The sequence below is a fragment of the Schistocerca cancellata genome, chromosome 5, assembly GCF_023864275.1.
Source record: "Schistocerca cancellata isolate TAMUIC-IGC-003103 chromosome 5, iqSchCanc2.1, whole genome shotgun sequence".
Lineage (NCBI taxonomy): Eukaryota > Metazoa > Arthropoda > Insecta > Orthoptera > Acrididae > Schistocerca > Schistocerca cancellata.
Genome location: NC_064630.1, coordinates 51353216 through 51371451, shown reverse-complemented (window position 1 = coordinate 51371451; position 18236 = coordinate 51353216). Strand labels below are relative to the sequence as shown.

Genomic DNA, 18236 nt, shown 5'->3' with positions numbered 1-18236 from the left:
CTGTGTGCCGGACCGAGACTCGAACTTGGGACCTTTGCCTTTCGCGGGCAAGTGCTCTACCAACTGAGTTACCCAAGCACGACTCATGCCCAGTTCTCACAGCTTTACTTCTGCCAGTATCTCGTCTCCTACCTTCCAAAATTTACAGAAGCCCTCCTACGAACCTTGCAGAACTGGCGATTTATTTATTTTCAACCCATTCAGCTGCTTCACAACCCCAGGGATGTCTATCACTGTGACCTCCATACAGGAATATGTACGATACTCAAACGGCGGTATGTTTGTACGATCCTCCTGCATGAAAGATTTCTCAAATGCTAAATTTAAAATTTCAGCTTTCGTTTTGCTGTCTTCCGTTGCCAGGCCAGACTGATCAGTGAGTGACTGGATGGAAGCCTTTGACGCGCTTACCGATTTTACGTGAGACCATAATTTCCTTGGGTTTTCAGCAAGATCTTTTGCTAAGGTATGACGGTGGTAGTGGTCGTATGCTTCACGCATCGCTCTTTTTACAGCAGCACGAATCTCTACTAACTTTTGCCTGTCCTCATTCTCCAGGTCTTTCTTGTACCGCGAGTGCAACTGTCTTTGCTTCCTGAGCATTCTCCGAATTTCGCTGCTAAACGACGGTGGGTCTTTTCCGTCCGTAACCCACTTTTTCGGCACATACTTCTCCAATGCGTGATTTACAATGTGTTTAAAATTTGCCCATAATTCTTCCACGTCCATCGTACCGGAAGTAAATGAAGTCGATTCATTTACTGAGTGGGATGCTAACAACTGCTTATCTGCTCTTTCTAGTAAGAATACTGTCCTAGCCTTCTTGACCGACTTTTTAACTTTCGTAACCATAATCGTAATGACAACATCATGATCACTAATCCCTGTCTCAACACTGACACCGTCGATGAGGTCTGGTCTGTTCGTGGCTACAAGATCTAAAATATTTGCATTACGCGATGCGCTTTATCGCTCTTCCATAGTGGCTATAATGCGCAAAACTGGCGATATGAAGGGCTCCAATAAATTATGGCAAGGAAAAAGCGAGATGGCTCAGATACACTTGAATATTACTGCATGGCGCTCCGTGACCTGTCCTTCAGGGCTTCATCGCCCGGGCGTCAAGCGGAAGTCCATCGTATTCAGGCGTGCATTTTAGCGATCACGAGACATCGATTGGAGGGACATTCGATCCGTGCTCGGCACTTGGACAACGTCGATGAGAACGTATTTCCACGCACCATGTGTCCAGATGACATAGCGTAATCGCCAATCGTTGATCAGTGCTCTATAGTGGGGATGGTCGGCCCTTAACTTCACAACAGGGTTCCTAGAGCATTCCCGCCTCTTTTACAGTGGGACGCCGATGGACGGCGCTATGGGAGAAGACACATTACAACAGATGCAGAAGGCGGTGGATGGTTTGAATGCAGTGGCTTTATCGGAACCCCTGACGGAAGATGACGTAACGGTGGCACTAAAGGAGGGTACAGTGCATAAATCCCATGGTCCAGTTGGGTTGACACTCGCATTTTATCTCGAAATTGGCGATCTAATGATGTCCCAAAAATGGTTCAAATGGCTCTGAGCACTATGGGACTTAACATCATAGGTCATAAGTCCCCTAGAACTTAGAACTACTTAAACGTAACTAACCTAAGGACATCACACACACCCATGCCCGAGGCAGGATTCGAACCTGCGACCGTAGCAGTCCCGCGGTTCCGGACTGCAGCGCCAGAACCGCACGGCCACCGCGGCCGGCTAATGATGTCCCAATGAGTGTTGCGCCCTGTCACGGAGGTCTCGTAGCAAAACATGGCCGGAAATGCTATACCAACACCGAAAGCGGCTGGGAGTGTCAGCGCCCATAAATTTCGACCGCTCACGATGCCCAACACACTACAAAATCGTTGTGCAATTGTTGGCGGCAAGGCTCAAAGCTGTAATATCCAAGACATTACCATCAGACCAGGCTTGTCTAGGAGTTCGGAGCGACGTCCTAGGTGTACACTGTGACATCATTGCCCTGATGGAAGCATGTCGCATGCGAGCGGCGTGAAGCTCAAAATTGGCCATAAATTAAGATGTATTCGCTCCCCGCGACTCAAGCACACTTGTTCAGCTTTTACATACCAAAGTGAACCCGTTTTTATTAAATATGAAGTGCTCCCACTATTGTTTACGAATCTTTTTATAATATGATGATTTTACATCTGGCAATTTCGTGCGGAGCGATTATTTTTTTAAATCTACATCTACATGGATACTCTGCAAATCACATTTAAGTGCCTGGCAGAGGGTTCATCGGACCACCTTCACAATTCTCGACTATTCCAATCTCGTATAGCGCGCGGAAAGAAGGAACGCTTATATATTTCCGTACGAGCTCTGATTTCCCTTATTTTATCGTGGTGATCGTTACTCCCTCTCTAGGTCGGTGTCAACAAAATATTTTCGCATTCGGAGGAGAAAGTTGATGATTGGAATTTCGTGAGAAGATTCCGTCCAACGAAATACGCCTTTCTTTAATGATGTCCAGCCCAAAATCTGTATCATTTCTGTGACAATTTTGAGCTTCATGTCATGTAATATATGTTAATGACATAAACTCAGGCGCTTGAAAAAGGCATAAAAGGATGAAACTTGGTCGTAATTAGATAAACAACAGTACAGTCAAACGGCGGTGTGTTCATTTAAAAACCAAGATTATGCACATCGGACGGGGTCTGGAAGCTCTGCAGTCTCCGTTTGCGACGGTGGACACTGAGCGATGCTTAGGGGTTTTGTCCAGCAGATAGCTGCGGCAATCGGTGGCGGCGAGCTACCAGCGACTGCTCCAGCACGTCCGACTGCACGTACGCAAAAATTCGCTCCGAAACCACGCCCTGCTCCTAAGGTAGAATACACTGATGTTCATCTCGCCTCGCGACTACTACACCGCCGGCCGGTGTGGCCGTGCGGTTTAGACGCTTCAGTCTGGAACCGCGTGACCGCTACGGTCGCAGGTTCGAATCCTGCCTCGGGCATGGATGTGTGTGATGTCCTTAGGTTAGTTAGGTTTAATTAGTTCTACGTTCTAGGCAACTGATGACCTCAGAAGTTAAGTCGCATAGTGCTCAGAACCATTTGAACCATTTTTGACTGCCACACCTGACACAGGTAGTGCCAATGCCACATTCTATTGTTGACAGATTAATGGCGGCCCTCGGATACTATTCCAGCCAAGGGATGTTGTTTAATGTCAAATACGAGACTTTAACTCTCCCACACCATTCTGGAGGACTTAATCTCACAAACGTGTGAAACACGGCTCTCACTCTATACCTGCAAGCGACGGTACAGATCTGGAAGCAACGGCAACGCACCATCATGTCGGCAGTCCTAGATGTTCTTCTTTCCCCGTCCTATAAACCGCCGATTGCGGTTGGCACAATATCGCCTTCTTTTTGCAACGTCGTGCAGTTCTTTGTTGATTTTAGCTATGATCAGTTGCAAATATCTTCCACCGCTCGGCCACTGCGGCCGGCTCTGGTCGAGTCTTGGTCCAGCACGGAAACTGTGGTTAGTTACAGTGGCTGTAGGTGCTTGGTTTCAATCAGGAACAATAAAGTTCGTAGTGTCGTTTAAAGTACAAAAATGTGCACTAACAACTACTCAATCAAGATTACAGAGAAATTACAGTTTATACGATATTAATTTTGGGGTTTCCATAGAGCACTTGTCACTGTTAGTCACGTTGCTTGTAACTGGTTAGTTCAACATCCTGTTTATGACTAACCACTCTTATCAGGAAAAACGTTTCACAGACGCGAGGAAACCTTTTAAACAGCAAAAATACTTCAGATTGTCAAAGTACTTTAGGAGTCCACGTATTGTCTCAAAATCCCTTGTTCATGCAGATACACTCCTGGAAATTGAAATAAGAACACCGTGAATTCATTGTCCCAGGAAGGGAAAACTTTATTGACACATTCTTGGGTTCAGATACATCACATGATCACACTGACAGAACCACAGGCACATAGACACAGGCAACAGAGCATGCACAATGTCGGCACTAGTACAGTGTATATCCACCTTTCGCAGCAATGCAGGCTGCTATTCTCCCATGGAGACGATCGTAGAGATGCTGGATGTAGTCCTGTGGAACGGCTTGCCATGCCATTTCCACCTGGCGCCTCAGTTGGACCAGCGTTCGTGCTGGACGTGCAGACCGCGTGAGACGACGCTTCATCCAGTCCCAAACATGTTCAGTGGGGGACAGATCCGGAGATCTTGCTGGCCAGGGTAGTTGACTTACACCTTCTAGAGCACGTTGGGTGGCACGGGATACATGCGGACGTGCATTGTCCTGTTGGAACAGCAAGTTGCCTTGCCGGTCTAGGAATGGTAGAACGATGGGTTCGATGACGGTTTGGATGTACCGTGCACTATTCAGTGTCCCCTCGACGATCACCAGTGGTGTACGGCCAGTGTAGGAGATCGCTCCCCACACCATGATGCCGGGTGTTGGCCCTGTGTGCCTCGGTCGTATGCAGTCCTGATTGTGGCGCTCACCTGCACGGCGCCAAACACGCATACGACCATCATTGGCACCAAGGCAGAAGCGACTCTCATCGCTGAAGACAACACGTCTCCATTCGTCCCTCCATTCACGCCTGTCGTGACACCACTGGAGGCGGGCTGCACGATGTTGGGGCGTGAGCGGAAGACGGCCTAACGGTGTGCGGGACCGTAGCCCAGCTTCATGGAGACGGTTTCGAATGGTCCTCGCCGATACCCCAGGAGCAACAGTGTCCCTAATTTGCTGGGAAGTGGCGGTGCGGTCCCCTACGGCACTGCGTAGGATCCTACGGTCTTGGCGTGCATCCGTGCGTCGCTGCGGTCCGGTCCCAGGTCGACGGGCACGTGCACCTTCCGCCGACCACTGGCGACAACATCGATGTACTGTGGAGACCTCACGCCCCACGTGTTGAGCAATTCGGCGGTACGTCCACCCGGCCTCCCGCATGCCCACTATACGCCCTCGCTCAAAGTCCGTCAACTGCACATACGGTTCACGTCCACGCTGTCGCGGCATGCTACCGGTGTTAAAGACTGCGATGGAGCTCCGTATGCCATGGCAAACTGGCTGACACTGACGGCGGCGGTGCACAAATGCTGCGCAGCTAGCGCCATTCGACGGCCAACAGCGCGGTTCCTGGTGTGTCCGCTGTGCTGTGCGTGTGATCATTGGTTGTACAGCCCTGTCGCAGTGTCCGGAGCAAGTATGGTGGGTCTGACACACCGGTGTCAATGTGTTCTTTTTTCCATTTCCGGGAGTGTATTTTATTTTTCCTAAAGCCCGCTGGTTGGCCTGTGTGATGGAGTTAGTTCAAATTATAATGTGTGTGGTAGTGATTTTGAAATGTTACTTACTGTAATAAAGTAATTTTACAAGCGTTGATGACTGTATTATCTCTAATGACTTGATACCTCGTATTTTTAATTTTATGGTGATGATTTAAATCTGGCCTGATTACCTTAAAGAAGAGTGTTCTCTAGTGATCTGTTGTGGTGTGCATTTTGTATAGTGGAACGACTGTACTGCAAAGAGTAGAGAACCCTCAAGACAGCTACGTTATATGGGCTGCACACATATCATGCGAAAAGCAGTTCAGGGTAGTACGTACAACTAATCGTAACTGAAACGTCATGTGGTAAAACTGATGTTACTTGATTAGTCACAAGAAAAAAAGCCTTTAAAACACACGTGTATCTAGGACAGGGTCCTAAATATAAACGGAAATTCGAAGTCACCATAATTAAATCATACACATACACACACACACACACACACACACACACACACACACACACACACAATGTGTGCCTGTTTTCCAATTCAAATAAATATACGTAATATACGTACTTTAGTACACGTACACGATATATGTTAATAAGTGACTTTGCTACTAATGATTAAAAGAACCTTTCGAATACGAATGTAATAGGGTCAAGATTCTTGGATGTAAATTAAAAGGTCAACAGGTATGAAGCAAGGGCATACAGCCGTACGTTTGTGTGATATCAAGGAAGTGACGTACTGTTGTGAACCTACCTAGAAAGGATAAAAGTGGTGCAAATTAGGAACAAGTGTAGCATGGCCTAGGACAATGGCCAACAGCAACAGTGTACAAATTCCGGTTGTATCTAAATACGCCATGTTATATGATTTTCCACAGACAGTATGATAATATCCTAGTTTTTAGTTAGTCTGTTCATTCAAGGTATATTCTGGATGGTCTCTAAATGCATTATAAATTTCGATCTCTTCTAAATAACTAAGCTGTCTTTCTTCCCCATTTGTATGAAGAGTTTCTAAGGAGTTCCCGATGTTATTCAACTCGTTTTTGGTCGTCTGAAGATGATTAACAGTTGAAGATTTACAGCAGGCATTGTTGTTAACGTGCTTTTAAATCTAATGACAAAGCGTTTACCTTGTTTGTCCTATACTATAGTTAATGCATCTGCACACTTAATTGTATTAATCTCTGAATGTGTGTATCGATGCTATGGCATATTGTCTTACCTAACGTGGTCTACTACGGAAGCTCATTCGTATGTAGTAATTAGAGTAGACGCTGTCAGAAATTGGATTAAGAGAAGGAAAATGATCAGCACTAGTAGTCAGGCTTCTAGAGAAAGGCGAAACATGTCTTTTATAAAGCTAAATTCAATTTGTTGTGAATTGCATTAGCAGCCTACTAGGAAAGTTTCTACCAGTGGATGAAGGTAGTGTTATATAAATGACGGTAATTTCTGTCAGCCAGTTGTGAATAAACCCTCACGATTTTACGTAAGTACAGTTGGTACTTTTGGCGACAAATTTCGTACAGTCGCATATAGTTTCTTATGCGCCAGTTATTACAAGACTGACACTTTGGGACCAACTAGTCTTATTATTGTTTGTTTCATTTATTAAAATCGTTTGAATATGCCAAGTGCGGTCAAAACGTTTATACTGAGTTCCGAAAGTCCTGATCCACGTCAACGGCCGCTACGCATGAAATCGAAGGCTACATCTGCCGTTTGTGAGCCTGTGGCGTTCGACCTAGACTGTGAAACAGGTTGTTGTCTCATTCTCGAAGGTTTTTAGCAAACAAAAGCTTTATCCTGTCACTCAATGGAGCTTTTACAAGGCTATTACGTCGGAAAATAACTATATTATTATCATTTTTATCTTTTTAACCGTGTGTGCTCTTTCTGATATGTTCTTAGACAGTAAGGGCGGTCGAATACTCATACCAAAGCAACTGTTGGCTACAGGGGCTTGATCGTTTATTTCCCCCTCTCCTGCGAAAGCACTGCCTGAAACTTAACACTGCCTACCTTTGATGTTCGAGATCGCGATTATACCCGACAGTGCAACCACTTCTCTTTGCAGGCAAAGGGATAGAGATGTATGTGACTCACCTTATTAGACTCCTTTAAAATAAATATTACTACTAGGTTCTTACGATCGCCAAGCTTTGAAGTAACTAATTGATTTTATAAATTCTGAAATTTACGGTGAATTAATAATCAATTGTCTTAATCTGATTTTTACTCAAAAATTCAAGATGGAGGCAAGCAATGTTGTTTCTAATGCCACCTTTAGGTAACCATCGTTAAAACGTTTACGTAAGCAATTATCGAAAATTATTACTGCACTTGTTAACTTTCTTTGAGCAAAATTTATTTAGCAAATTGAAACGAAATTGACCAGGTGTGAGTAGGTTTCACACTGTCAGTGTTACGTACAAACCGACTTATGTGTACAGGCAGTTCATCCATCACGGGAATCGACATCCTCGCCGATTTTTGCCTGTTTTCGACATTAATACAGCTAGTATATCGGTTCCAGAAATTAAGATACTTTCGATATCGTTTTAAGTTCTGAAGTCGGATAACAAATGCGAAAAGAAATAATTTTTACGTGTGACAGTTACAAATCAACAGCTTCAGAATGTTTTTCTTTAGCTGTATAGTGAAAGCTTGGTTATTGCCAAATATTAAGAGTCTAGATCAACGGGAAGTACCCAGTGAGATTTTATGAGTGCATTTGCGAGTGTCAAAATATGTGACATAAATGGTCGTATCTTTTGACTGACCTAGAAGCTTAACTGTCTTGCATCACCAATTGACCATAGATTTTAGTTGTTGAATATTGATTCTATCTACAATAGATTAGGATGTACTGTTGTTGTTGTGGTCTTCAGTCTTGCGACTGGTTTGATGCAGCTCTCCATGCAACTCTATCCAGTGCGAGCTTCTTCAACTCCCAGTACCTACCGCAACCTACATGCTTCTGACTCTGCTTAGTGTATTCGTCTCTTGGTCTGCTACTATTTTTACCCTCCACGCTGCCCTCCAATACTAAATTGGTGATCCCTTGATGCCTCAGAACATGTCCTACCAACCGATCCCTTCTTCTAGTCAAGTTGTGCCACAAACTCCTCTTCTCCCCAATTCTATTCAATACCTCCTTCATTAGTTATGTGATCTGCCCATCTAATCTTCAGCATTCTTCTGTAGCACCACATTTCCACGGCTTATATTCTCTTGTCTAAACCATTTATCGTCCATGTTTCACTTCCATACATGGCTACACTCCACACAAATACTTTCAGAAACTGGAACAGTGGTCTGATCATTCAATATTAAAAGACTACGACCAAGGTGTGGACGGGGCCAAGGAATTGACATACCAGACGTGATTTAACGCATAAATAATTTATTCATAACATACAATACATAACACCAACTACGTAAATCCTGCTTCGATGCTTACAATTAACCAAAATGGGAGGGCCACCACTTTCGAATTGGAAAGGCTTTAATTTAAGAAACTAAAACGCCTATTATAATTTTTAAAAATAATAACACAACACATAAGTAAGGGCTAAGTGAACGCACTCTTAAATCTTTAATTATTAATCACAAAGCGTGGGTTTACCACTTTTAAATTCTCATTGCAATATAAAACAAATACATGAATTCACAACACAGCATGGCTTCAAAATTTCTACCTGGGCAACCTATGGTCCTAAAACTTTCGTATTACATTCCAGCCAATCACATTAATAACTTATAAGCACGGTTGGTAAAATACAAACGTTTGCACTATAATCAATTTTAATAATCCACAATCACTCAAAAAAATCCATCAGAAGTTCGATATGGAGCATGTAAGCCTGTTTATACAATCTTTCGGACCAAATAGGCACGAGGGCCACCATAACAGAAGTGCGCTAGTTGCTTTTAGGATAGGTGTTCCCATTAGCTTAACCACTGAGCAGATATTTACTTAAGCGACAGGTGAGATAGTTAATGCAAATAGAAGGTATTTATAAAGTTTTTTTTCCTTCCTCCCTATTAACAAGGGGTTTTTAATAAGGTGGAAATTACACTTTGAGGAGACGTAATCGCAATCTAGCAGGCACGCTTTCACGAGGACGCCATGCCACTACACACTTACTAAACTAACCGCGTATCCGCTGTTCAAGCCAAACATTAACAACACAGTTTCATATTCCTGACACCCAAATAGTCGGGATCAAAACAAAACCAAAAATACCAAGAGCGCAACATCCAGCATAGCTTCAGAACAGATCTTACTTCATGCGGTTGCCTTCTCAAATACAGGAATCGAAATGAAAACAAGAACGTGTAACAACATTCCCTAATCAATACAATGTTCTTCTTTAGGTCCCGGTAGCGCTAGACAACGCTAACATCCCAATGATAACAAACCTCTACGGCAACACCCTCCAACTGACAAGCCGAAACCAATGTGACTCCTTATCAGCTCCGTGACGGGACTCGAACCCCCAACTACTGTCAGTGCAACTCACTTAGAATAAATACAGCGCAAACAGTACGGCGGGCACATATACCCAGGGATTAACAGAACACTAGACTGAACTAGAATTAACCTTAATAATACAACACTAGATCTCGGGAGACAAGGAACTAGCTCCACACCCGAAATTCTGCAACCACAGGGCGGGAGGATGAACTACCAGAACACAGAAGTGCAAACGTACACAAATAACTATCAAAATACACCACTACACCGGTTAGCAACGATGCGTGGAGGAATCTGCACTGTCAGAATTGCATCAGTGAACAGAACAGAGGATTGCCACAGCGGTGGCCACAAGGCGGGAAAGACGACTGGATGAACTCAATCCCAAAGGACATCAACTTGAAACATTCACACTTAACTTCTTTTCTCCTTTCCCTCGGCGCACTTCGTCGTTTGTCCGGGACTGCTGTGCAAAATTCTGAGCCGTCCCGGCAGACACCGACCCAGCCGAACTGCTCCCGGACTCAAACCCTCGCCGAAAGGCGGCTCCACCGCCCCACGATGGTTACTGTTTGTTTGCCTTCGTTTTTTTTTTTCTTTATTGTATTTCAATTCCCCATCGGGGTGGGCTGGCAGCAGCATATGCGCTGCTCTTCAGCCGAAAGACATAGAACAAACAATAGAAGACATTTAAAAAGAACCAAGGAGAGAATATGGTGAACATAGATATAAAAAGGGGGGATCATCATGGAAGGCAATAGACAAAAAACGGGGTGACCGTAAAATGGAGATAAAAAACTGTTAAAACAGTTTAAAAGTAGCACACACAAAAAGCCACACACTGCGACAATTAAAAGAACACAAGGCACAGTATGACTGGAGCATGAAAGGTATCGACGGATGGCGTAGCACATAACGAACACTGATGGCGAACCTCAAGGCAGTACACAATTAAAATCACACCTCTTGACGCACAGGAGAAACAGCACTAAACACATCACTGACGTGGCACACTGAGGATGATCAAGACAGAGGGTCTGCCAGGTGCAAGGAGATGAGGGAAACTGGAAGAAGGGAGGGAAGGGAAGAGATGGGGGAGATGAGCAGGGGGCGCGCTGAAGAGGGCCAGGTAGGGAGGGACGTGGGAAGGAAAGAGGCAAGTATGGGGTGCAGGGTCTCAGGGGGAGGGGGGGGGAGAAGGAGGAAAATCCGCTCTGGGAGAAGGAGGGAAGAGGAAAAAAGGGAGCCCTGGGGAGGGGGGGGGGAACAAGGCCAGGTTATCGTTGAAAGGAAGGGTAGATGTCACGGCGAAGTTCGTCATCCTGGAGGGGGAGGCGTTGGAAATTGCCCTGATGAAGGAGATGGAGGGTGTGGAGGTGGAGAGAGGGAGGGATACAGCGATAGAGGCGCGGCAACGGGCGTGGGGTGGAGAGGAAGGAGGAAACCAGAGGGTGGGGGGGATCAAGCCTGCGGACAATGTAAAGGATGTGGAGATGTTGGAGGAACAGGAGGAGGTGGGGAAGGGGATCAATTCATAGAGGAGCCGTGTGGGGGAAGGAAGGCGGATACGGAAGGCAAGGCGGAGTGCATGGCGTTCTAGGATTTGGAGGGCCTTGTAAAAGCGGGTGGGGGTGGAGATCCAGGCAATGATGGCATAACAGAGCATAGGATGGATGAGGGATTTGTAGGTGTGGAGGATGGTAGAAGGATGCAATCCCCATGTCTGGCCAGACATGAGTTTCAGAAGGCGGAGGCAGGAATGGGCTTTCTGCTGGATGGTCTGGAGATGAGGGGTCCAGGTGAGGTGTCGGTCGAGGGTGAGGCCTAGGTATTTCAGGGTGGGGGTGAGCTGGATAGGACGACCGTAAAGGGTGAGGTAGAAATCATGGAGGCGAAAGGAGCGAGTGGTGCGGCCTATGATGATTGCCTGGGTTTTGGAGGGGTTGAGACGGAGGAACCACTGGTTACACCAAGTGGTGAACTGGTTAAGGTGGGTTTGGAGGATACGTTGAGACCGTTTAAGGGTAGGATAGAGAGCCAGGAAGTTGTTTGCCTTCGTCGATGCAGGCGATGATTAGACTGCCATCCGCCTCCCGTGGACAACCAGTGAAGAGCGGACAGAGGGGCCCAACCAGGTCGACGTTCCTCCACGTGTAGAAGTGTGGGTTCGACAACAACACCCGTAAGCGGAAGCCAGGAGGTCGACGTCACCAGAGCAGACACGAAGGCCACTGCGCGACAACCTCCTCCAGCGTGACCGCGCTCGCCTATAAATAGTACAGGCCAAAGAGTCTGCTGCAGTAAACACGTGAGTCGGTCGTGTTACCAGCCTACGGTTTCTAAGTACACCAGAGACAGAACTCGCAATCGATAGTGGGTACACTACGGGCGGGAGTTCAAACGAAAGAGCTCCATAAAAGACCAACCTGAACAACCGCGGAAAAACGAAATAGAAGCGAAGCAATGAAAAACAGCAACGAGTTGCTAGAGCCCGATCGCGCCCAAACACTGTCGATTCCCAAACATATTGGCTTCACACCACGCTCAGGAAACCAGCCGTGAAAAGATGGTAGTACACACGGCTCAGAAACGACTTCCTGACACTTAAATCTATACTCTTTGCTAACAAATTCCTCTTCTTCAGAAACGCTTTCCTTGCCATGCCAGTCTACATTTTATATCCTCTCTACTTTGACCATCATCAGTTATTTTGCTTCCCAGATAGCTATACTCATTTACTACTTTAAGTGTCTCATTTCCTAATCTAATTCCTTCAGCATCACCCGACTTAATTCGACTACATTCCATTATATATTTTCTTTTCAAGACACTGCCCATTCTGTTCAACTGCTCTTCCAAGTCCTTTGCTGTCTCTGACAGAATTACAATGTCATCAGCGAACCTCTAAGTTTTTATTTCTTCTCCATGGATTTTAATACCTACTTCAAATTTTTCTTTTGTTTCCTTTATTGCTTGCTCAATATACAGATTGAATAACATCGAGGATAGGCTACAACCCTGTCTCCTTCCCAACCACTGCTCCCCTTTCATGTCCCTCGACTCTTATAACTGTCATCTGGTTTCTGAACAAATTGTAAATAGCCTTTCGCTCCCTGTATTTTACCCCTGCCACCTTCAGAATCTGAAAGAGAGTATTCCAGTCAACATTATCAAAAGCTTTCTCTAAGTCTACAAATGCTAGAAACGTAGGTTTGCCTTTCCTTAATCTGTTTTCTAAGATAAGTCGTAGGGTCAGTATTGCCTCACGTGTTCCAATATTTCTACGGAATCCAAACTGATCTTCCCCGAGGTCGGCTTCTACCAGTTTTTCCATTCGTCTGTAAAGAATTCGCGTTAGTAGTTTGCAGCCGTGGCTTATTAAACTGATAGTTCGGTAATTTTCATATCTGTCAACACCTGCTTTCTTTGGGATTGGAATTATTATATTCTTCTTGAAGTCTGAGGGTATTTCGCCTGTCTCATACATCTTGCTCACCAGATGGTACAGTTTTGTCAGGAGTGGCTCTCCCAAGGCTGTCAGTAATTCTAATGGAGTGTTGTCTAGTCCTGGGGCTCTGTCAAACTCTTCACGCAGTATCATATCTCCCATTTTATCTTCATCTACATCCTCTTTCATTTCCATAATATTGTCCTCAAGTACATCGCCCTTGTATAGACTCTCTATACACTCCTTCCGCCTTTCTGCTTTCCCTTCTTTGCTTAGAACTGGGTTTCCATCTGAGCTCTTGATATTCATGCAAGTGGTTCTTTTTTCTCCAAAGGTCTCTTTCATTTTCCTGTAGGCAGTATCTATCTCACCCCTAATGAGATAAGCCTCTACATCCTTACATTTTAGTAGGTGACATAAATTGCAACTTGGTACGCCTATCAGTTCATGGGAGAAAGGAATCTTAACAAACGGATGGACAGAGAGCAGTAAATAACAAATGAAAAAATTTCTTTTCGTCTGATATAATTACGAATTAACATTTTTCAGATTGTTCTCCTCTAGTTGTAATGTAGAACCTTGTTTCTTACAAACGTCCATGGCTCTAGATCAATGGGAAGTTCGCTGTAGGTCTTCATGAAAGAATTTGCGAGTATCAAAATATATAACACAAATGTTCGTATCTTTTGACTGCACTGACTTTTAAGCTTCAGTCTTTTTACGCTACCAAGAGACTGTAGACCTAAGTCTGTGACATAAATTTCTACTTGATATTTCTACCTGTTGCTGAGGAAAAGCAATCTTATCAGTGGGACAGACAGATGGAAGACGGAAAGGGACCTTATAAGGGTTCGCTTTTTACCGACTAAGGTATGGAACCTTGAAAAATGCGACTAATGTATATGTATTACCTTTTTAACAAGTTTAAATGAACTGATATGTAATCAACTACGTACTTTGAAATACTCAGGCTTCTGAAAATGTAAATACGATTCTTAAGATCGTAATTATAACGTAAGTTACTATTTGAAATTAATGACCCAGAAGTGAGGACAGAGCATTGTCCGGTGTGTGAAAACAAATTCAAGTCACTGTTACGAGTGAATTGTAATATGGTAATATGCAAGTTATTTACACGTACGAATCCACACTTCCACTAAAATGACTGCTACGTATCACAGCTTTTACAACTAGTAAACAAATTTTCGTGTTTGCGTCGTTGACATTGCGGTGGACAATGATCTCGCTCAGCTTGTTCACGTCCCCGATACATTATTAAACGCCGACCAACGTGACGCTTTCCAGACACATAGTTCCAGCGACAGCCATGACTCACGAAAGTTTACAGCGTCGTTAAGTCCGAAAATTCTTGCATCTGCTTCTTGACGATTTCTGAGACAATATAATACCACGCAACTAAATGCTACACCGCTTTGTAAATGTTTCGATCCACTGTGTAGCACAATTATAATTTGACGCCTGCGGCCGTTGACAAAGCATCAGTATATTTCAGACACGCGCTACGTTGTGCCTTTTTTCTACTGTTGCACACGTCAACACCGAGCGCGGCATGTCAGGGGTCCAATTAGACTGATTTTCGCGGCAATGTTTTTACGTCTAATCAAATCATCATTTGAACCCTTCAAGGAGTGCAGTCATTTACAGTTAAGGAAATACACTCCTGGAAATTGAAATAAGAACACCGTGAATTCATTGTCCCAGGAAGGGGAAACTTTATTGACACATTCCTGGGGGCAGATACATCACATGATCACACTGACAGAACCACAGGCACATAGACACAGGCAACAGAGCATGCACAATGTCGGCACTAGTACAGAGTATATCCACCTTTCGCAGCAATGCAGGCTGCTATTCTCCCATGGAGACGATCGTAGAGATGCTGGATGTAGTCCTGTGGAACGGCTTGCCATGCTATTTCCACCTGGCGCCTCAGTTGGACCAGCGTTTGTGCTGGACGTGCAGACCGCGTGAGACGACGCTTCATCCAGTCCCAAACATGCTCAATGGGGGACAGATCCGGAGATCTTGCTGGCCAGGGTAGTTGACTTACACCTTCTAGAGCACGTTGGGTGGCACGGGATACATGCGGACGTGCATTGTCCTGTTGGAACAGCAAGTTCCCTTGCCGGTCTAGGAATGGTAGAACGATGGGTTCGATGACGGTTTGGATGTACCGTGCACTATTCAGTGTCCCCTCGACGATCACCAGTGGTGTACGGCCAGTGTAGGAGATCGCTCCCCACACCATGATGCCGGGTGTTGGCCCTGTGTGCCTCGGTCGTATGCAGTCTTGATTGCGGCGCTCACCTGCACGGCGCCAAACACGCATACGACCATCATTGGCACCGAGGCAGAAGCGACTCTCATCGCTGAAGACGACGCGTCTCCATTCGTCCCTCCATTCACGCCTGTCGCGACACCACTGGAGGCGGGCTGCACGATGTTGGGGCGTGAGCGGAAGACGGCCTAACGGTGTGCGGGACCGTAGCCCAGCTTCATGGAGACGGTTGCGAATGGTCCTCGCCGATACCCCAGGAGCAACAGTGTCCCTAATTTGCTGGGAAGTGGCGGTGCGGTCCCCTACGGCACTGCGTAGGATCCTACGGTCTTGGCGTGCATCCGTGCGTCGCTGCGGTCCGGTCCCAGGTCGACGGGCACGTGCACCTTCCGCCGACCACTGGCGACAACATCGATGTACTGTGGAGACCTCACGCCCCACGTGTTGAGCAATTCGGCGGTACGTCCACCCGGCCTCCCGCATGCCCACTATACGCCCTCGCTCAAAGTCCGTCAGCTGCACATACGGTTCACGTCCACGCTGTCGCGGCATGCTACCAGTGTTAAAGACTGCGATGGAGCTCCGTATGCCACGGCAAACTGGCTGACACTGACGGCGGCGGTGCACAAATGCTGCGCAGCTAGCGCCATTCGACGGCCAACACCGCGGTTCCTGATGTGTCCGCTGTGCCGTGCGTGTGATCATTGCTTGTACAGCCCTCTCGCAGTGTCCGGAGCAAGTATGGTGGGTCTGACACACCGGTGTCAATGTGTTCTTTTTTCCATTTCCAGGAGTGTAACTGTTACACCCTTTTATCCTTGATATAAAAGGAGGTCATTTTATAAATCACAAAGATGTCTCCATTTCAAACATACACAAATCGTTTGCAGATTACTCGATCGACAGGAATGGAAAACAGTTTCGAAAAATTTATTGTTTAATGCGTTTAGATGTAGTTGTTCCGTTACACAGTCACCTCGTGTTGTTAAATGTTTTTAATTTTGTCTGTTTTTTGCTGTCACAGTTGAACGTAGGTATTAAACTGTTTCTCTCTGTTTTGTTACAGACGCGTCTTACGCCATCATGTACCCGTACAGAGATTGGCTGCTTGAGCAGGACAGATACGTATCGGACGAGAGCAAGAGGCCTCCCGGCACGGCAATTGTGAACGACATGTTCGGCATGGAAGGTTCGTTCAAGAAGCTCAGCGTCGACTGACTGGTTGTGGCTGCGGAAGAGACGGAAACCCGTCCCTCAGCAGTACTGGCCGTGTTCTACTGCAGTGTAATAGCAGTAGCGACACGGTCGTTTAGAAGCAGTGTTTTTATGCATAGCAGTGTGACACTGATTCTTCTGCCTTGTCATAAAGAGCGCGGCAGGAACCAAGCACAAAACGCTTGAAAGATGTTACGTTGCTTGCCGTTCATGACACAAGCTGTTAGCTCGATAGACCGTATGCTATGTGCTTCAGATCTCAGATAACAAGACACTAGAATTTGTGGGCATGATTGTTAACTAGTTTGATGTTGGAGCGATATAATGCAGACATTTCTGACAGTTCTGAGTTAAATGTCTTTCGTGAGATGTATTGCTAGTGTGGTATCTTTAACGGCTCAATTTGCAGTGTGTGTTCCAGGAGATGAGTGCATTAGTAAGCGATACAGTGAACCATGAAAATTGTTAGCTATGTTGTAACCTTCACGTATGTAAAAATTTCCTATACAAAACTGACTGAGAATTAAAATGATAAACTTTGGACGTACGCAGTGCTACGTCATAGCCCTGTCAAATGAACCTGAATAAACTGAAAAATTCTTACCTCATATTGATGTCGCCGGATAACGCTATCTATATATCTGCTCCTAAATGGCACAGCTAAGTGCAATGCTGGCCTATCTACTACTACTGAACAACATAGCTCTGAGATTTGCATTATTAGAAAAAAAAACTGACTTTGCTTGTTGACACAGCTGCATAGCTGGTCCTCTGATTATTATACATACGACACATGACTATGATCTGGGAAAATTTGTAAAATATTGAAATTCAAGTAAATGACTGGTAAAAATTATGTCCTGAAAAACCTTATTATTGAAAACATTTCTACAAACGATTACGTAAAAAAATTGAACATTACAAGTCTGACTTAATTAGTGCTGACAAATCACAAAAAGATTGAAACAAATTCATATTAACATCTCAGACAACAAATTTAAGTACGCGCCTGGCGATGAGGAATAATGAAGTTTACCTTACACTACATGGCAAAGAACTGCGCTGCACCAGCGGCGACTGCTGTTGCCCTTACGTGGCTATCAGCTGTACACTAACAGTGAACTACTACGACTTCTCCGTTAACAGCGGGCTATTGCGACTGTTCCATAACAACGAACTATAGCGACTGCTCTGTAGGAGCGAGCGATTATTGCTGCTGCCGAAACTGCTCTGACCTTCGATTCTGTTGGAGCAGAGATGTTTTATATCGAAGGCAGCGCGTGAGCGATACATCGAAATTACATTTTCTCCAGTAGGGTAGTGAACAGTAAACCTCTTACATAATGAACCCATTACAATGTCTATGTTTACAATAAATTCTCTTTGATTACTTAAGGCGTGGAAATGTTATACTTCATGTACAAAATATAGATTCACAT

At 45.2% G+C, this 18236-nt stretch overlaps 1 protein-coding gene across 1 annotated transcript in view; it reads left to right on the top strand.

Annotated features, from left to right (window-relative positions):
* LOC126188237 (alpha-tocopherol transfer protein-like) overlaps positions 1–17340 on the top strand; it is a 174858-nt gene extending 157518 nt beyond the window's left edge. The window contains exon 7 of the mRNA XM_049929795.1: positions 16649–17340. Coding sequence (XP_049785752.1) covers positions 16649–16800 — 152 coding nt within the window. The 3' untranslated portion in view covers positions 16801–17340. The remainder of the gene's footprint in view (positions 1–16648) is intronic.
* The last annotated feature ends 896 nt before the right edge of the window (positions 17341–18236 follow it).